This window comes from Leptonotus elevatus, chromosome 14 (genome assembly GCF_054856555.1).
Source record: "Leptonotus elevatus isolate MCC_2025b chromosome 14, RoL_Lele_1.0, whole genome shotgun sequence".
In the NCBI taxonomy this organism is placed as follows: domain Eukaryota; kingdom Metazoa; phylum Chordata; class Actinopteri; order Syngnathiformes; family Syngnathidae; genus Leptonotus; species Leptonotus elevatus.
In genome coordinates this window covers 6,098,856-6,119,911 of record NC_141252.1, presented here as the reverse complement: position 1 = coordinate 6,119,911, position 21,056 = coordinate 6,098,856, and the positions used below count along the sequence as shown (strand labels likewise).

General features: G+C 41.6%; 1 protein-coding gene and 1 long non-coding RNA gene across 3 annotated transcripts in view; both read left to right on the top strand.

The window, feature by feature from the left end:
- The window catches only part of aqr (aquarius intron-binding spliceosomal factor), a 45,455-nt gene extending 28,220 nt beyond the window's left edge, over window positions 1-17,235 (top strand). The window contains exons 27-36 of one of the 2 annotated variants that reach the window (XM_086095292.1): window positions 127-336; window positions 2,387-2,524; window positions 2,607-2,678; window positions 5,044-5,231; window positions 5,315-5,486; window positions 8,193-8,363; window positions 11,063-11,148; window positions 14,300-14,474; window positions 15,988-16,098; window positions 16,800-17,235. In XM_086095292.1, coding sequence (XP_085951418.1) covers window positions 127-336; window positions 2,387-2,524; window positions 2,607-2,678; window positions 5,044-5,231; window positions 5,315-5,486; window positions 8,193-8,363; window positions 11,063-11,148; window positions 14,300-14,474; window positions 15,988-16,098; window positions 16,800-17,099 — 1,623 coding nt within the window. In that variant the 3' untranslated portion in view covers window positions 17,100-17,235. Of the gene's footprint in view, window positions 1-126; window positions 337-2,386; window positions 2,525-2,606; window positions 2,679-5,043; window positions 5,232-5,314; window positions 5,487-8,192; window positions 8,364-11,062; window positions 11,149-14,299; window positions 14,475-15,987; window positions 16,099-16,796 lie in introns of both variants that reach the window. The other variant, XM_086095291.1, reaches the window with a different exon arrangement.
- Window positions 17,236-18,178: 943 nt separating this feature from the next.
- LOC147162752 (uncharacterized) lies at window positions 18,179-20,850 on the top strand. Its single transcript, XR_015097120.1, has 2 exons — window positions 18,179-18,373; window positions 20,395-20,850. It is a non-coding gene; the product is annotated as an uncharacterized LOC147162752 (long non-coding RNA).
- Window positions 20,851-21,056: the final 206 nt, after the last annotated feature.

Sequence of the window (21,056 nt, the reverse complement as noted above, 5' to 3'; positions counted from 1 at the left end):
ATGTTAATTACATGTTGGTTGTTTTATTCATAATCTGTATATATGAAGACAACAATCATAAAACCTTCAGTCATTGGCCCAATAATTCTGGCCGTAGCTATAACATCTGTCACATGTCCTCTGCAGGTGATCTCGCGATGGGAAGAGTACCTGAGCAAAGTGAAGCCCAAACAGGACGCGGAGGGGGATGTGGAGGCCGTGGCGGCGCTCTTCCCCTTCAACAAGTACTTCTCCAACGCCCCCCAGCCCGTGTTCAAGGGCCGCTCATACGAGGAGGACATGGACATCGCAGAGGGCTGCTTCCGACACATTAAGAAGATATTTACTCAGCTGGAGGTAAGAAGGTCACGCTCATAAACACACACACACACATACACATACATTCTGGAATGACAGTGTTATTTATAGAAGTACAATTACAGTGGAGCTCATTCATGTGACCACAGCAACAAATAAGAGACGTGAATGTAATCAACGATCACGGTGGAGAGGCTCATTGACTGGACAGTAGTGTACAGTAAATCATCACAATATCATAATTTGACTATTTGTGGATATAGGATTTTATTCATAGTTCATGGAACATTATATAGGGTACTTTACCTGTATCTAAAACTTGAAATAATACCCCCACCAACTATATGTCACATTTTCACCAGCCAATAGGGCTGGTGATGTAATTTATATACTCCGCTGCAGATGAGAGGATGAATGGAGAGGGCTTTATTTTGAAATATTAATAAACAAGATTGCTGATATGTTGCAGTTCATGTTAAGTGAAGTGAAGTTTAACACAAAATAAAAATGACTATTATAAAGGAACTGATTAAATTAAGGCAAACTGGGCAGAGCAAATAAGTCAAATACTCGTGCATGGAGGCATAAAACGTTGAGGGGCGACCTTTTGTCAACATCTACTGGAATGCGAATGTAAGATCATGAATTCCGCACAGGAAGTTGTTTACATGTGTTAAGACTAGACACTTCTCAGAGACTGTTTATGTGCTTCAATATGTACTGCTGTTTTGGTTAGCAACAGAGTTTAAATAGGCTCAGCAGTTAACGTGATTGAACAGTAGCATCTATGAACTGATATAGTTAGTGATAATACTGGTGTGAATTGAATCTCAAGAGAAAAAAATGCAAACACATAATAAATGGTTTGTTGATTTTCATTTAATTTTTAAATAAACATGTGTATGAATCAATTTAAATATAACCAAAAAATATCACACTTAGTTTCTTATATAGTAGTATGTGTCAAATCTGTTTTGTCTAAAATACATTATGTATCCACACCCAGTTAGTTCCAGTGAAGCCTTGGCAGAGGTCTCTCAAAGTGCTCGTTTCCCCTATCGTTTTCCACTCTTCCCATTTTTTCTCAGCACATCGAGTATTCCTATCGAGATAACAATAACATATCAGATTTATGGGAGCAGTGAGGAGGCCCTGCGAAAAAGCAATAAAGGCGTTATTGACTGGAGGTAATATCCCAACATGCCTGGTGACCTTGATTTATCCGGCCCGTCACCTCTCCCCCCTCCTCTCCCCTCCTCCTCTCCTCCCGCGGCCTCGCCCAATGCAGCAGCAGTACGCCCACTCACGAGAGAAAGGCATCGCTGCTGAATTTGCGTATTTGTCTGCCATGTACAAAAAGTCTCAACGTAGAATGTGCTGAGACTTCCTGGTTCACACTGAACCTCAAAAGATGACATGAATGCAGCATTTTTTATTCTAGAGAAGAAAAGATTGTTCACCACAAGCATCCCAAAGTCAAAATATCATTACCTGATTTCACCCTTCATCCATGTCATGGGGGTAAAAATTGGACCTCATAAATTGGAGGTTTTGATTGGTTTGATATTTGGACACATTAAATATGTATAACCCAACCATCCCCACCACATATATATATTTTTTCCTTTTCCTATTCAGGTTTAGTTTCCTTTTTCACTTACACAGATAATGTGATTTGTCTGGTGATAACCACACACTCACACCTTATCTCGGGCGAGCATCGCGATCGTATCACGTCGGTGAGGTCAATCGGCGATAACCACTCCATCTGTACAACTTCATCATGACAAAGAGCAGAGTGTGCCGAGGCTCTGAGGCAGAAGGATCTTTTTAACCAATCCGTGCTATTAAGAGTGCTGGAGTCGCAATGTCGAAGAGACTCTTTCTTCTTTATGTTACCACCCAGTAGATATCAATGTCATTCATCATCTGGTACAGCAATCCTCTTATCCGTCATCCTTCTCGGCCATTTTCAATCATTTTGTCAGCATCACCTTCTGAAAAGTAAAGTTTGAAACTGCTGTCTTTGGTGGCCAATTTCTTTCAAGTTCGTGACTGACCTTGTTGACCGGGCTGTCTGCTCCGCTAGGAGTTCAGGGCCTTTGAGCTGCTCAGGAGTGGACTGGACCGCACCAAATACCTGCTGGTGAAGGAAGCCAAAATCATCGCCATGACCTGCACGCACGCCGCCCTCAAACGTCACGACCTGGTGGAACTGGGATTCAAGGTGAGGCTACCCGCCCCCTTCCGTGGTTATTCATTTTGATATCTCATGACTGTTTATTAAAGTGGCTAATTGTCCCCGTCAGTACGACAACATCCTGATGGAGGAAGCTGCTCAGATTCTGGAGATCGAGACCTTCATCCCTCTTCTCTTGCAGGTATCCTTCTCTTTTGACTTTCAAGAACAGTGACTCTCAAAGTGTGGCCAAGCCTCGGTTGTAAAAAACTGAAAATAGTAACAGGTCATGATGAATGCATTGACTCCTTGCCGGTTATTAATGTTCATCGCCACCTTGTACAACACAAGTGAGCAGAATGACTAGAAATAATCCATAGAGTAAAACATAAAAAAAAAAAAAAAAAAGGCTAGGCATACTTAGTCACGAACAGGCATAGTATGTGTCATGACTAATGTGATCGCTCCCCTCAGCAGTTATTAATGATAACGGCCTTCTTGCACAGTGGAAATAAACCAAAGGAGTAGAAAGAATATATAAATCTATATAGTGTGAGTGTGCCCTAAATATCCTTCCAAGTGATGTCTTTATGGTCCGGACCACTGCCCGCCCCTCAAATGTAAGCCCATCATCAAGCCTCCCACCACCTGACTCTGTTTTCATTACAGCCTGACTGATGGGCGCCAGGCGGAGTAATGACGCTTGTCTTTGGTAGTTGCGCCTAATTGTCCGCGATAGCTCTAATGTCTGTTTACAGATGAGATCATTAAGCACATCAGCCCGCGCAACAACCACGCCAGAGCTCGCCGTCTCTTTAGATGTGCTTTGTTTTCTCTTCCTGAATGAGTGAGGGAGTCATACATTACTGCCAGGTGTACGTCAGAGAAGGATACAATTATTCAATATAGTTTCACCCTTCTTACATGCTACAAACCAACCAGCAACTTCGATGATAGAGGAGGCCGAATTTTTTTGTCAGCGCTACTGGAGACCACATAGGACTGTTTTGTTTCGGCAAACTCAAAATGAGTTACTGGTTGTCTTTGAAGCAGAGATAACAATACAATTTAGCTTCATGGTGCTTTACACAATGTTTCAGTAGACTTATAGTAGGATGCGACAGTATATTTGTATTAAAGTTAATTTAGCAAACCATTATCGGTTATCGACATCGGCACTTTCTAAATTATTGGTTTATCGTATCGGTTGAAAATAGCTTTATCGTGCATCCCTAAATTATATACTGTGACTTTTTTTTCCCCCTGTGCAAAAGATAAGATAAGATACACCTTTTTTATCCCACAGTGGAGAAATTCACAGCGTTCCCAGCAGCAATATACATCATCACACATCATATATAAATATGTATCACAAAAAATACTTATGTAGCCTATAGTTAAATAAAAACAGAGAAACACAGTAGTTCAAACAGAATATTGCATACAAATTCCAATTCAAAGATGGTAAATATAATAGACTTGCTCATCTGTATAACACTGCATTATTGCAATATTACAACAGTCGTTCGTCCAATTAAGCCACCATATGTGTTTGTAACACTTGAATGTGTCCATGTTTTGGAGGACACAATTTAAGTAACTCCTCATGCACTTCAAATAAACTGTCAAAGGTTCATGTGGAAATTATTATTATTATTGTTATTATTACTATTTAATATATATTTATATTAATTATAGTGCTGTCAAAGTTAAAGCATTAACTGATTAATTAATCACAAAAAATTATCGCATTTATCATGAATTAACACAGATTAATCACACTTATTAATTTTGACCATAGATGATCCTTTAGTGTGACAGCGGATGGCTACGTTAAAGGTAGCACAGGTTGTGTTTGAGCAATACATAATTACATGCATTACAGTAAAGCATTTAATAAATGTTTGCGTATGACATTCAGAATATTTGTTCATGCCAAAATATTGGGGTCATTTTAAATTAAACTGATTAGAAAAAGAGGATGATGAGCGTGTGCAGTGGATCCCAAAAAAATTTTAGGACGTCCTCATAACATTAATTGTCAAAAGAATTAACACATAACCGGTTTGCTCTTCAAATTTGGCGGGGGGAAAATGTTGATAAAAAGCCTTTTTAATTAAGCGATTAATTGTGATCAAAATTCTAAGATGTGATAAATCTGATTAAAAAAAATATCGTTTGACAGCTCTAATTAATTATCATTTGTATACTTTTGAGTTTGGTGTTCTAGTCGTGACTTGTATTGAAAACATTCACGGTTCAGTGTCTCTAAAGCAAACGAGACAGATGTTTAAATTTGGTGAACATATGGATGGATGGATAATTTGCTTCCTTCCTATTTCACCCAAAAGACAATTTTCATGACCTAATTTGGTCCGACTCTCTTCTTCTCTGGTGAAGGAATACAGTCTTGGAGTTTGAGGTGTTCTTAACTGATGTCTGAAATCTAGTGCTGAGAGAAGAAAAACGAAAGATAACTTGGGCTTCATATAATATTTTTTTATGTATTGCAATTATTAAATAAATACCACCTCCAAACGTTGTCGCTATACTATCCTCATCGACAGAACCCAGAAGATGGTTACAGCAGGCTGAAACGTTGGATCATGATCGGCGACCACCACCAGCTGCCGCCCGTCATCAAAAACATGGCCTTTCAAAAGTACTCCAACATGGAGCAGTCTCTCTTCACTCGCTGTGTGCGCCTTGGCGTGCCCACCATTGACCTGGACGCGCAGGGACGCGCTCGCGCTAGGTCAGTCGTCCACTGGGACTCTCTTTATTTCCTACTCTTGTCTCTTGATGTTAACATGAGTCCATGTCGCTTGGTCTTTCCAGTCTGTGTAATTTGTACAACTGGCGCTACAAGCACCTGGGGAACCTGCCGCACGTCCAGCGGCTGCCTGAGTTCCAGGTACCCAACCCTGGCTTGACCTTTGACTTCCAGCTCATAAATGTGGAGGACTTCAACGGCGTGGGCGAGTCGGAGCCAAATCCTTACTTCTACCAGGTCAGTAGCAATCGTCATTCACTGTTTTGCTCTCCCCTTTCTGATTTTAAATATATCATAATAATATATCATATCACCTTTGTCAGTCGACATTGCGGAGGTACTTGACAGTATGTTTGTGCATTTAGGCATGGTTCAGTAGCACTAGACGGTGTGTCTATAATTTTGACTGCTAGTGTATTCATAAACAAAAGCCATTCCTCTAGTGCTACGCCAGCACACAGGCCACAGCCACTCCATTTTCTGTGACAATAGAAAAATGTAACTAAGATGAATTGTTTGTAATTTATGCATGGAAAAAAAATGGAAAACCAGAAAGTAACAAATTGTATTTTCCACCCTCCCAAAAATCTATCCATAAAGTGTGTCAGGCACAAAATGCTACACTGTTGCTAAATCATGAGTCTCTGCGCCAACCGAGAAATTAAAATGTCCCGTTTCCCCTAAATGCATCACATAAATGTCATCCGGTGGCCAGCGCAGGCTCGTGTTTCCGGAACGTTGCGATTGTTCCAAAAGGCAGACCATGTGCACTTCTCGAGGCTGCGGGTCACATGAACCTCCACTCCGTTTGACTGTTGCCATTTGCGCACTCCTCAAGGGAATCACCCACGATCCCTGACTCACACAGGCGCAGGCACACAGCTGGGCAGACTGTTAGCCCTTTCAATTAGGTCAGTCAGTTGCCCAAAAAAGTAGCTCTCACTTTCAAAAAGGTTGGTGAACCTTGATCTAAAATCATAGGTGATAATGATGACATTAATCAACAGTGATTTGTTAACTAGAATTCACCGCATTGACATATTTGGATCTACTCTTATATCTCTTTTGCATCATCTTCCCCAAGTTTCAAGTGTCCATGGGCTTGTTTGGTCAATTAGGCGGTTCTAATGAGTAATATGCTAATGACGCTCATCAACTCATTCGCTCCCAGCCATTTTCACTGAAGCAACCCCCTTCGCTCCTGGCTGTTTTACTGGATTTTGACAGATTTTGCAAGGCCCACCAAAAGAAAGATTGGAGTCTCTGCTTTCATCAGGAAAAAATATATATTTGGATCTGTTTCCGTTTTGCAGCAATTAACATTAGTATATTAGAATAAAGTTAAGTTTCATCATTATTCACAAATTTGTTGAAAACACTGGGGAAAAGAGCTTGTTGTAACATGGCCCTGGTTGATCTCTTATACTCTCATGCCACCTGCTGGCCGTTTTTTGTAATAACTACCATTGCTTTAACCCATCAAGGCCTAAAGCGCCTAGCAAAACATGCCTCTAAAACCTAGAAGGTAACTTTTGAGTCCCCCCCGAAAACCTGAAGTTTCCTGGAAATTCAAAAATATTAAAAAAAAATAATTCATATCTCAGCTCCTGAAGCAGATAGAAACATAATTCCAAAAACATTTCAGAGCTTACACCTGTGGCGTTCACACAAACCTAAGTTTATTATTATAAACCTTGAATATATATTTATTTTTAAATCAACAAACGAATGTCGCATCTGCGGGTGTATAACTCCAAATATATTTACCTTCAAAACTGGAGTGCAGTTGTAATAACCTCGGAGGATCGAGTGGCAATTATTCGTCGTCTATTCCATTAAAAAGCCGACAAAATGTTCAACATCCTCACTATCTACAAACATATTTCTTAACAATATGTCACTGTCAACTCGTTACACTGATTCGAAGTCCTCCCGCGCCGTTGTCAATCGCGTCATTTATTTCATAACTCCCGCGAATCTGCAGTACCATAAACGCTGGAATAAAATTCCAGGAAATGCTACGAGGCCCACGTCACCCTCTCGTGCATATTCTGATTCATTTAATCGGCGCAGACACACGCTCCTGGCTTTAATGGGTTAAGCGTCCTCTTCATGAATGCTCTAGCATAAAAAAAACCCATTAAAAACATATAAATACGTTTTTGGGACCATGGGAATATTTAAAATAGAACATTTTTTTAATTCGTTTTTGGGAGCAAATGAGTTAAAGAGAACCGGCAGACTTGCAAATTATTGCCTCATGTTTACTTGTATTGCACGTAAGAGTTAAATATGTTTAATGCTTCATTCGTGATCACAGTTTGAGTTTGAGTTGATAACTCAAGTACGGTTAGTGTGTTGTAAGGTTTAGTCGATACAGCCTCGAACCTTAACGGTGGGCAAGAACGATGGCAGCATAAAGCGTGTGAACGTGCGCCACTTGAAAGCAGAGCGCTAACAAAGGCTGTCACACTTTCGGAGGTGTGACTCGGCTGCGGCTGGATGGGGAACTGTTGATGAGGCTGCACCAAGAATTAGCAAAGATGTGAGGCTGCAGTGCTGGCTTAATTGAAACGAAATGAATAATGCATACCGCTGGCCTCTCTTTGCCTTTTTTTTTTTTCTCTTTCCGGCACATTTGAAGGTCAGGGGGGAGCCTTGGACGGAGGATGTTCATGCTCGGGAATTACTTTAGTGGAAAATAACTGGGGTAAATAATCTCTGTGGGGTAAATAATGTCCGCTGTCTTTCCCTACGACCGACCGACTGACTGACTGACAGTGATTACTATTCAACGGTGAAAGAATGTGTGCATGGCGGGCGGCGACATGCGGCGAATACTACTACTTCTGGCGAGCCATCAAGCTTCTAGCTAAAATGCCAAATTGCCATCCACAGATGCGTCTTTCAAATTCTCACCTGTCTCTCTCTTTCTGTGCAAAGAACCTGGCGGAGGCCGAGTACTCCGTGGCTCTGTTCATGTACATGCGTCTGTTGGGCTACCCGGCCGAGCGCATCAGCATCCTCACCACCTACAACGGGCAGAAGCACCTGATCCGAGACGTCATCAACCAGCGCTGCGCCGGGAATCACTTCTTCGGACAGCCCAACAAGGTAAACATCACACACTCATTCGGCAAGTGAGGCCGTTGATCCAGCCGGTTGCCTCCCACCTAAAGTGGGGGCGTGAGAGCCTGCGCATGTTATGATGAAAAAGGAAAAAGGCTTGGCAACAAACAGCATCCCTCAGCATTCACATGACTGTCATCTCTATCTCTTTGTCTTTTTGAATGTATTCTGTTGTGACAGCCAGTCAGCAATTGTGCTTGGTCATGCTAAATGTCCCGCAACGTTATAAGGCTGTCATTGGGCGCGCTGCTGGCTTTAGTCAGTATGCGTGCCTCATGACAAGCTGATGGGGCAGGAGGTGGAGCGGCGACGGTGCAGGGGGGGGGGGGGGGGGGGGGGGGGTTTGACAGGCTGGGAGATCTGCTGAGGAGAAAGAAAGATGGCCGCAGAAGGAGATGGACATTTAAAAGGTCACCCTGCCTGAGCTTTGGCTCCACCGTGTACCGACAATGTGTCATCGGGGCCAAAATGGAAAAAATGTCAGCGGTCAGCCCACGTTACTGCCGTGATTCTAATTAGGAAACGGATAGATTGAGATCCGATATAAGAGCTGCATCAAACGCAAGGACTGACATGGCCCTTTTTCGCTCCCATCATGGAGCACACACAGTCAAAACTAACATAGAAAGGTTCTGTCTGTCTGCCTGCATACTAATTGTTACCAGCCATCTTTTACTGGTCTGTGGAATTTCCCTGCAGCAAGCAGCTGATTAGTCATGCCAGTTTAATATCTACTACGTTGCATCCCACACAGGGTCTCTGGCAAAGTGCATTAACTCTCAGTTGAGTAAAAAACATCAACTAGAAGCTTCTTTTTTTTCTTTACCTTCAGAGGCCTTGTTTGATTTTCAGTAAATGGCAATTTTTCAGATGTTTTTTTTTTTGCTCTTTAGTGAATACATCAGTTTTTGTCATTAGTATAAAACATCCATTAATTTTAACCTTCAAATGTCAATTTGTTTGCACAATGCACAGTTAGTACCCCCCCCTCCTACCCCCCCCCCAAAAAGTTGTTGTTGTTGTTGTTTTTCCTGATATTGCCACTTATGTAGTAAAGTCTTACAGCCAGTAGAGGAAGCTTTCACTTAAATTAAAATGTAATTAGTGAGCCATGAGACAAAAACAAGAAATATTACTTGACAAATAATGATCTTGTTGAAAACATGTTTTGGAGCAAAATTATTTACCCACATTTTTTATGTAGTTTTCGTGATGTTCACAAGAGCCACAAGGTAGAAATTGATGTCAAGTATATTATTTAAAGCTGCACTGTTGATTAATTCCAACCTGTGAGAAGTCAAATTGGAATGGCAGGATTGTGTCGTTTGTAACCTACTTGGATGATGTTACTTCTAAGAGCGCGCATGCCATCCCCCAACTGTAGCTGTAGTATTGTTGCCTCTGGTGCTGCACCTGTTCCGCACAGCAACAAGAGACCTAAATAATACGGGTCCGCTATCGCGTTAGCACTGTCGCTCCACTCATGCTGGCTTTAGCTTGTGGCGTCAACGTTGTGCTTGCTGTACTTGTGAGCCTTTTTGGTTTCTCCGTACTGTCCATTGTCCCATTTGATCCACTTTAACCACTCTGCCCTCCTCAGGTGTTTAACTGAATAAACGTTAACTTTGAAGTGTCAGCATTCGGAAGCCTGTTAGCCTGTGAGCTAGCTGGTGGCTAACACCTCTGGTCACACCGGTTGTTTGGTTAATTTGTTGGTTGGTTTTCTAGTAGGTTGGTTGGTTGGCTACTGGTTAAGCTACTTTAGTTTGTTGGTTAGCTAATTACTTTTTTTTTGCTAGCTGGTGGCTAACACCTCTGGTCACACTGGTTGTTTGGTTAATTTGTTGGTTGGTTAGCTAGTTGCTTTGTTGGTTGGTTTGCTTGTAGGTTGGTAATTTAGTGAGTTCATGTCTCGGTTGGTTGGCTGGCTACTGGGTAAGCTACTTAGTTTGTTGGTTAGCTAATTACTGTTTTATTGATTGGTTATTTAGGTAGTACCTGTTTTGGTAGGTTTTCAGTTAGTTAATACATATTAATTTGTTTAGCCTACACCAAAACTTCAAATTTAACTTACGTAAAATTTTGATGGATGGCTAAATTTGTGGCTAGCACAAGGCCCAAGAGTTAAAAATAAATAAATAAGTACTCATCTTCCCAATGTATCAGTATACAGTATGTGTGCTTTCATTTCCTAGATTTCAGAATGTTGTTGCGCAGCCTCCTTATATGTAAGATATCCAAGTATCCTCGGTGCACACTCTTCGGCGTGACGGGATTACCACCGTGTCGAACGAAATTGGCTGACTCGAGTCGCCCCTTTTTTGCCACCACGTTTTTCACTGCTCCTGTATAAAAAAAAAAAAGAAGCAACTAATCTCTGATCCTGTAGCATCCCCGGCTCCCTCCTGAGTCTCAGGGGTCCAGGTAAGAGGCAAAGTGGCGGCAAATGCCCCCGTAAGCCGTCTTAGAGACGACGGTGTGTCATATGGTGATAACGCCCACACAAACGCAGACACCTTCTTGTATCTTCCGTGAAGGATTTTTTTCCCCCCCTCAAGCTAAATCCCACCGCTGAGCTCAAATGCACTCTCATTTACTTTGCATAGGGAATCAGCTCAAGCGCTTTTATTAGGGCAGAGTGCTCAGCAATAACGCGGCGCTATGGCGTGTGTGTGTGTTTACAGGTGACGACTGTCGACAGGTTCCAGGGTCAGCAGAACGACTACATCATCCTGTCGCTGGTCCGAACAAAAGCCGTGGGACATCTCAGGTATTCACAACTTTATGCTCAGCATCTGAAGACTTGTTTTGCTTTTCATTTTTATCAATTCTGATGAATTACCTCTTCAAAGTACAGAGAGAGATAATGCTATGATGCTAGTTTGTTTGTTGGCTGCTTGATTGCTTCAATGGTTAGCTAGTTCCCTCTTTGATTAGTCATTTCCTTCATTTGTTGGTTAAGTAATACCTTTGTTGGGTAGTTTGTGAGTTAGTTAGTTAGTTTGTTTGTTGGTTAGTTAATTACTTCCTTTGTTGGCTTGTTTGTGGTTGTTTGGTTGGTTAATTATCTAGTTCTGTCCTCGGTTGGTTAGGTCCTTTGTTAGTCGGTTCATTAGTTCCTTGGTTGGGTAGTTGGTTGGTTGTTGGTCTTGTTTCATCCCCACCGTTGGTTTACTTGTTCGCAAATTTACACTGAAAGTACTTGTGCGATTTCCACAAAGCTAAAGAACTAGGGGTGTAACGATAAACTGACTTGAATCGTTAATTGGTTTTCATTTAACCAGACCAAATAGATTCATTATATTTTAAGATCTACCGCCCTTCAATCGTATCACGCTCCATGTATCGATATATATATCGAATTGTCTTTAATTGGAGAGATATAATGAGCCACCCATTACATTTTTGATTGAAGCTCCAGATGAAACTGCAGAGTATAATGTTTTTGTTTTGTTTTTGTTCGTTTTTTTCCCCGTTCAAGTCACTAGCCAAAAATCGAAATGGCGCTGTCGTTAATGTCTTTCCTTAAAGTAACTTCTAAACTAATCAGCAAATCACAATGTTAAGAAAACAACATTGAAAAACAAAATACAGCATTGCAGCAGTTCCGTTTTTTCCCCCCATTCACTTAGATATAGTTTAGCAAGCAGCACGTTTGGAGCTGACTGGCGAGAGAGGCTATTCTCTGCCAATTGAGTCGAACGCGTACTCGAGACCAAAAAAAACTTGCGAAGCTCCAACTTGTAACAATCATTAAGAGGAGCCGTCATTCTTTGTCCTCTCGTTTCATTTTTGCGTTGTTCACTTTTTCATCTCCTTTCCCGTGGCTGCCTTCCCTGCACAGACCCGCTCTCCCGTCACTCCTCAGCCGCCACACGGTCTCGCGTTGTAGGAGCAGATAATTGCGAGTGAAGCCAACAATACTTGGCTGGCCTCAGGCTGGAGTATGCTGTCCGACCTGCACGTTTTTCACCCACGCTCACATTGCACTGTCAGCAAAAAGAAGCAAGCGAGACAATAAGTCATCCTCTTTTTGCAGTTAAATACATGCCTCCACTCGCTGCCGCCGCCGCCGCTGCTGCGGGGAAACTCTTAAATCTCCATTCCCAATGTAAGCAAGGAAACAACAAAGAATGTCGAGGGCTGCAGGATAAACACACTGAGTTGGCTGAACTGGCTCTTCTCTCGAATCATTTGCTTGTTCTTGCCTCCCACTGGTTGTGACACCTTTACAATTTAACCCCCGCCTTGCTGGATGCTTGGCAGCGAGCTGCTGCATTGCGATTGGTGTTTTGGTAACTTTGTTCCTTTCTTGGTTTGCCGGCTCACAGGATCATGCCAAACGACTATTTCCACATTCTTGCCATGTCATGTTTTTTTTGTTTTTTTTACCTCAACCCCGACATGCCGCTGAGTCCAGTCTAAAAATTTTCCACCCTGCTTTTTTCCCCCCCAACTCTCTCCTCCTGGCAAACTGCTGCCGTGACAACCAAAGGAGGTACAGCCGACCATATGACAAGCCAACCCTTTGCTTTCATTGGGGGGGGGGGGGGGGATTCCGGCACACAGACACACACAATTTGACAGGGATGCAGACACACTCTGACTTGGACACACACGCACACAGAGTGCCCTGGCGTGTCACACAGCGCTGCCCAGGTGGGCGTCCCTTGGTCCGTGCCATGTCCACAGGCTACCGTGCGTCCTGATTGGCTCATCTCCTCTCATCTCTCGGTCCTCATTGGTCAAGGGTGTTGTACTTTGTCTCCGTGGAGTTTTGTCGGTCCCCCTCATTTGGCTTCACATGAACTGCATCTTCAACTCAACCAAGCACCCGGAAGACATTAATCCTCTTAATCAGATGGACATATTGCACATTTTGTTTACAAAAACATGACAGCCTGCCAGACTCCTCTCCATCAAAGCAAAAACTGGCCCGAGAATAACCGCTAGAGCTTCCAAATGTTCAGACATCCTACAAGCACAAAATGAGATTGTTAATGGGCCTCATTTAAGTTGCTCCATTAAGCTCCCCCAATGCTTAAAAATGACTAAAATGTCACTCCCAAGGGCCTAAAGGCGCCGTAATCCTCATTTAGAAGAGCAGCAAGCAACTTGCTATACATTTCGACATGCCCAGAAAACTCAAGCAATTTTTTATTAGCATCTGTCCTGATTGAAAATGGATGTACGGTATTTGTACCAGTTCTCAGCAATTGACACAAAATTCAGTGGATGGAAAAAGTCACGGGAACAGGAAGTTTGTAGTTCTGAAGCGCCCGAGTCAGTAAATTGAGACGTGATTGTCCTTATGTTAGTATGTAAAAAAAACGAGTATCGTATATACAGTAAACACAAAATCCAAAATATCAAAGCAACAATGTCAAAAAAATTTGCATTTTCATTAACCAACGTGAACAAAAATGCCAGATCTGTACTGAAATTTTGATGGATTCTTCTTTGCGTCACCCCTCAACATATTTTGTGGAAAAGTTGATGTCGTTTTTAGTTAATACCGCTGATGGAAACATCAAATGTCAGACAATTCATTCATGTTAATTATCTCCGTTAATTTTTAGTCATGTTTATGTGCTAATAGAATCACTGTCCGAATATTTCCAAATGTTGCAAATCTCACAAGATTTCAAGTTGCATATTCTTCCATTGGACACTGGAAGATCTGCAGGCTCGACATGTGCCTTGTGATCCCCCGAAGAATTCCTTCACTCGCGCCTAATCCCCCTTTTAGTTTAAGACGGCAGGAAAAGGTGTCAACGCTGCCCACTCTGATAAGACGGCTCGTAAAGGCGGGCCTTTCACAGCCTTTGCGGCTTCACGCATTGAAATAATGAGATGCATTCCTCCGTCTGCGTGACGGCAACAATTGCTTTTCCTCATTCACACTCCTGCGCTCTTCTCAGGGATGTGAGACGATTGGTGGTGGCCATGTCGCGAGCGCGGCTGGGCCTGTACATCTTCGCCCGGGTGGCGCTGTTCCAGAACTGCTTTGAGCTGACGCCCGCCTTCAACCAGCTGACAGAGCGCCCCCTGCAGCTGCACATCCGGCCGCACGAGTACTACAGCCAGGAGCAGCCGGTACGTCGGATGGATGGATGGAAATGATGGAATGATTGAACTTAACTTTCGTTAAACAGCAGTGAGATCAGTGTATTCAAGTTCTGTGTGCTGAGCGAGTGGCAACGCAAGATGGCCGCCGGTGGCTTCACTTCTCGCTTATGTAGCCTCGCCTCTATATGCTAATTCAGTCAGTCTTCCCGGTGCGTTCTTTTAAGTCTTACTTCCAACTCCCCCGATCAGTTAACAGCATTCAGCGCGCTTAGGAAAGTTGGGACCCGGGCTATAATTAACCCTCACTCTACCCCGCCGAAGGTCAGACGGCAAACCCCGACGAGCCCCCGAAAGCCCATCGCACCGGTCGTCTGTTTCAACACGTCTGGCCCGCTAGCGTGTGTTGGTGTGCGTGTCCAAAATACGCTCGGGGTGCCTGACACTTCCTGTGACTGGAGAGTGTTGGCTGCCCCCCCCCCCCCCACCCGCAACCCCCCCGGGAGGGACGGCTCTTTTGGGCACACACATGCGGCCCCCGCTTAAGCGCTCAGTCTTGCCCCCACCCAACCTCACCACGCGCAAACGCAAATTAGAAGTCTCGTGTTGTCTGCCGCACTGCAGTGAGCTGTCATAGGAAACAATTCAAGTCTCCGTGTAGACGCATGCATGTTGTCACTGTCCTGTGAAGAGCATCTCGAGTAGATGTAAAAAAAAAAAGAATGCCTCCATTTTCCTCATTAGGAAAAAGAAAACGGGTAACTGTAATTAGCTTGGTTCCTAGAAGCTATTGTTCACACATGCCATGAAAGAGTTGACCGTTGAGTCCATTGGAACCCCTTCGCTAACGGGGGAAAAAATAAACACCTCCCTCAAATAGACGCGTTTCCACACGAGTAAAATAATGAAAAACAAGGAGATCTCTTCATAGATGCATTTGCTCACATGGTTGTTGAGAGTCAACTGTTGAGTAAATTGGAACCCCTTTGATAATGAAGAAAATAAATGCCTCCCTTAAATAGGCACCTCCCTTTTCCCTATCAGGAAAAAAAACAGTTAGCTAATTATCTCGACAACCAGACATTTAAAAGTTATCTGTTGAGGCCATTTGGACTCAGTTTCTAACCCCCAAAAAATGCCTCTCTCAAATAAACACATTCCTCTTTTTAAACTCAGGAAAAGAGAATTGTTGAAACTAACAGCACAGTAAGTTCATAAAATGTTTTGCTCACACACGATCATTCAAAGTGTTCAAGTCATTCGAGTAAACTTCTATGCCAATGAGAAAAAAATTAACGCCTCCCTCAAACAGGCGCCTCAATTTACCCCAGGAAAAAACAGCAACTAATTATATGCTATTATTTACTCATGGACATTAAAGACTTAACTGATGAGATCATCTAAAACTAAAAATTGCTAATCCTTACAAATAAACGCCTCCCTCGTTTAAAGGCATTCTCCATTGCTTTATTTTTTTTGTTATAGTTTTTTTTTTCCTCCAATGTGTCGCTGTTTAACTGTTGACGGGTTTCGACGTTTTCAGAGAGATGCATCGGACCGGCCGGACCAGGTGGTCCAAAACATGCCTGAGATGACCAACCTGGTGTACAACATGTACATGCACATGATGGAGACCTCGCACAAGTACCGGCAGGTAACGAACGCCACTTAGGAGTTAATGCCGCGCTTTGTTTGACGCTTGAATTTGTTGGATAATACAAGAATGAATTTTGGTGTTGTGCATTTCCAAAATACAATGGAACCTTTAAAGGACCGAAAGAAATATTCCCCTATTGGAGTGCGCTGACTTAACTCAACATAAGACAAACGCTCGTTTAAACTCGTGTCGTTTAATTCCAAATCCGAAATCAACCCCCCCCCCCCCCTTTTTTTTTTTTTAGTCTGATTTCATTCTTGGAACAAGCCAGTGAAAAATCACAGTAACTCTCTGAATGCATGCTGAACGAAGGTTTATTTTTTTATTTTTTTTGTTTTGCGTGACTTTAGAGGCATTTTTTTTAAACAAATACCCTTTGTCAGACCCCACCTTCTTTTGGAATGTGTTGCAAAAAAAAAAAAAAGCATGACGTTTGCTGAACAAGAGGTCTTCAGTCACATCACGCGTTATGATTTTTTTTTTTGTGCGATCTAAAAGGCTTTTTTTTCTGTATGTGCAGTGCAATTGCATTCTGCATAGTCTACTATATTCTAGTGAGATTTAGACAATTACAGTACATCCTTTGGGCAAAGCGACTTCATACAGGTTATCTCGACGCGCTTCACATCATTCAAAGTACAACATTTAAAACCATTTAGCGGTTGAAATTTCAGCTGTCGCTCTCCCTCTAACAGCAGCAGCAGCAATTAGCCAAGCCTCCACTGCAGGCCAAGTCAGCTGAGAACTCGGCAGCCGACAAGAAGGAGGAAGAGGCGGCGGCCCCGGAGCAAAGCCCCATGGAGACTGAGAGCCAAGATGGCGGAGAGGAGGTAACGGCGGCGGAGGGCGACAACATCAAGCAAGGGTCTGATGCGGACGCCAGTGAGCGGGAAGTAAAGCAGGAAGCGGCCAAGATGCCCGAGCACCCCGGACGGGACAGCGACAGCGATGAAGAGAATGAGGAGCAGCAAAAGGGCGGAGACAAGCAAGAACAATAATGGAGGACGCTCATTTAGGACTGACTACTTGAGAGCAGAAGTTATTTCCTACTATGGTTAAACATCATGACACGCCCCTTTTTTGTTTTGTTTTTTAAAGTCATTTTTTGATAAATAAATGAGTATGAATTCTAAATGTTTTTTATTTATTCAATGGGCACATTATTAGGGACACCCGCACAATCACAACGATGTCAGAAGTTTGGCCAGTAGAGCCAAAAATGCAGTTTAGTTGTGTTTAACCTTCAGGTTAATTACATTTGCATTTCATCATTAACAGATGTTTGTTTTTGAAAAAACAAGTTTTGCTAAAAAAAATTGAGGTACACTTTGAATTGAATTGATTAAATATTTTTCTATATTTAGGTGCAGTGTAATTAGTAGTTTGGACTGCGTAATGTTTATGCATTATGCTTTTTCATAAAATAATGACATCTCGTATTTGTCATCCACAATATTTAACGTTTTATAAATTGACTTCCTAATTTTGTGCTGCTTTTTTTGATAATCTTTTTTTTTCTCGCAATATTTAGTCTAGAGGCTACATGAACTATTTTGACTTCCTCATAAAATTCCAACACCTTTATTATACTTTTCACTATTTTTACTTCTATTTTTTATGAATGATTTTTCTTAATTTCATGTTTCCAGTTGAATAAAACTTAAATTTTAAGTTATATATTCATAATGATATTATTGTTAATGGGTATTCTTCCCTGAAAAACATCCTTTTTTTAATTTTTATTCCTGTGCAGGTTTTTTTTTGTGTTGTGTTTTTGGGTGAAATTACTTTTCTCTCGTTATGTTACTTAAAATAATAATTCATACTTTTTACTACACAGAACAGCTTACCTTTATTTTATTTTTATTTTTTTACCTTTTTGTAAAATACAATTTAGACTTTTACGTTGACATAAAATTATTTCTCATTTTAAATGTAATTACTTTATTATTTCGTTTTGCCATTTTCCATGACAGCATTTAAGAATGGAAAATGCTTATTGGAAAACTACAACTTTTTTTTTTTTTTCCTTTCATGAAGAAAAAAAATTGTCAATCCCATGACTGCAGTCCTAATGTGTAGTCACATGAACAAGGTCATTGTGTAACATCCTCCTCCTGGCCTTTTACTAGGACTTGTTGCGTCTTTGCCCTCCTGGCACTAACTAACCACCTCGACATCGGGCTCAATTATTTCATTAGATTCTGCGGGACGCGAGCGGCGAGGGAACCGACGAGCAGAAAAGACGAATCTGCTGCTGCTTCGGCTGAAGGTGAACATGTCTTATCTTGTCCCGCGTCAGGTATTGATTGGGTTCATTGCTACTTTTTTTTTTTTTGCAAAGCGCTCGCCTCCGAACGACGTTTGTGGCGAAAGTGCTGCAGCAAGTGTTGAGGTTTGACTGATTACGAGGAGGATTTAATTACGTTTGACAGGAAGGCTTCGAAAAAGAAGTTGCTTAAAGATGTCAAATATGCAGAAAATGTTTGTGATTTTACCTTAAAGTAATTTAACTGAAAATAACTTTGGAGTTAGTTTAGTTACATTTGCAATGATGTGGACGGTATTTTGTCTTTCTTTAATGGCGGCTAAATAGATTAAAGATTAAGATTAGAGTAAAGATTCATATTTACTGTACGTTTCATACTTTTCATCATATAGTCTGTGGTTGAATGATGATGATGAATGAATGATATATAAAGAAGCTTTTAGAAAATGAAAAATATAGATAATATATAAGATATATAATATAGAACGAAACTGACCGTTGGCAATAGCGTCCGCTAACTGTGTAGGATGAAGGCTTGATTTATTGAATGCATAACAACAGGCATGTTACACCAAAAATGGCAGGAGACACACGCGCACGCGCACAGCACAGCTACTACACTTGCTTGTTCAACATGGAAGCCAGTTGGCAACTTTTCACAACAGGAAATGACACATTGCATACGCTGATGCCAAGAAGACGTTGTTTCCTTTGTAGGCCTCACTAGAAAGTAGTAATAAATACATGAGATGAGACGTTATTCTTGTAATATTAAAACTTTGCTCAAGTACTGCATTTTAGTACTTTTTTTTAAAACCAGATTTAACTTGTGCATTACAGTATTTTTGAAAAGTATGACTTTTTTATTTATTGTTTAATAAAATAAACATATTTTATGTGTTATTCTATCATTCTATGATCTCATATCCAATACATGATGGCTTTTCATAATACTGTATTACCTTTTCTATTTGGGGGGGGGGGGGGGGCGTTTTGCATCAGTGTATTGTTTGAATACAATATTCAGACTTTTCAATTCTAAAAATATTTTTCTTGAGGTTTTTAATTTGAAGATTAGAACTTAATTGCTCCTTTTCCTCACAAAATGTATTTACCCCTTAGCAGTATTTTATGGAAAATATATGTATACTTCTATGCCTTATATGTGACTGAAAATATAAGAAATCAAGAAAATTAAAATCTGCAGAAAATAAAATATTTTGTACTTACAATGCTACCTTAATGTTTCAGCACAAACGCTTAACTACTTTGAACAAAATTCTTGAGATTTAATTTGGAAATAAATTGTACTTCATTACTGGGGATAAAAGATTCATCACTTCTACGCTCACCACTTTGTTTTTTCTTTTTTTCTTCTTAAAGCCTGAGGGGAAGTTACTTTTGACCACATTTTCCACGATGTTGTCTTGGATAGAAAATTACAACAACACTGCAGAATAACTTTGCACGGAGAATTAGTTTGAGGAGAACAAGCCGTCTTCAAACAGGAGTTGAGTGTTGATAAGTGATGCCAGCTCATCTACTATTAAGCAGGGGAGCTCAACTTCAGCCATTTTGGTTAGGGGCAAATTCCAGGGCACAAAAGTTTGAAAAATTAAAAAAATAAAGCTTTCGACACCCGTTTTATGGATCGAAACAGAATTTGGTGTACATCATGTTTATCAAAGCATGCGCATGAAAAAGTCTCAAGGACCTATGGCTGAACTTGGACAGGAAGTCAGCCATTTTGGTTTTAAGCATCCATTTTGGACGACTACCAGGTTAAATTAATTTCAAATTCTAGGCTTCAAAAGACAGCAGTTCGACAGATCCAGAATTTGGTGCACATGTTTCTTATAGTAAGGTATGGTCAGGTCAGCCATTTTGGTTCTAAGTAGCCATTTTGGGATTTTTTTTTTTTTGACAATTGCCTCAACTGTGTTTTGCTAATCATTTTTGAGGAGTCTCAATCGAAGCTTTTGAAAGGGATACCTAAACTGTGTTGTTTGTTTGTTCCCGAGCAGGATGGCAAACGTCGCCTCGTGTTTTTGGTGCCTGGTGTGGCTGGTGCTGCTGCTGTGCTTGGGCTGGCCCATCGGCATCACCCTGGGGGGTCTCTACGGCCTGATCAGCCCCCTCACCACCTGCCTGGGCCTGGACCGACTGTCCGACCTGCTGCTGGAGGGCGCCAACCTGGGCCGCACCTGCGCCCAAAACATGAAGCATTGCAAGCCGCTGTGTTGACCACTTTTTGGACAAGGCGACGGCGATGACAAAAAAAAAAAAAAAAAAAGGTCAAGACAACGGCGGGCGTTAGCGCGGAAGCGAGCATGAGTTTTGTCATTCGCCAGGCTTGAAAGGGGCTTCACGGTGCTGAATTCACGATGACGCTGCACGGACGAGATAAGAATTGAACAATGGCGACGCTCTGACTTGTAAATGCAAACTTGTAATGCGATTAAATGTGCTTTGAACTCGTGCCTGCGTTTGCTGACTGAATGTTTCTTCGTCATGTTTGTTCACACGAGCAACTGGGGAAAGTCATACACTTATTCATCCCAATTGACATGGATATTTTCTTGTTTTTTTTATTTATTGTTATTCATGTGGGGGTAAAACGTTTACTAATGAAATCTTACATTTCCCTCCATAAAACTACAACAATAATGAAATAATTACTTTTAGC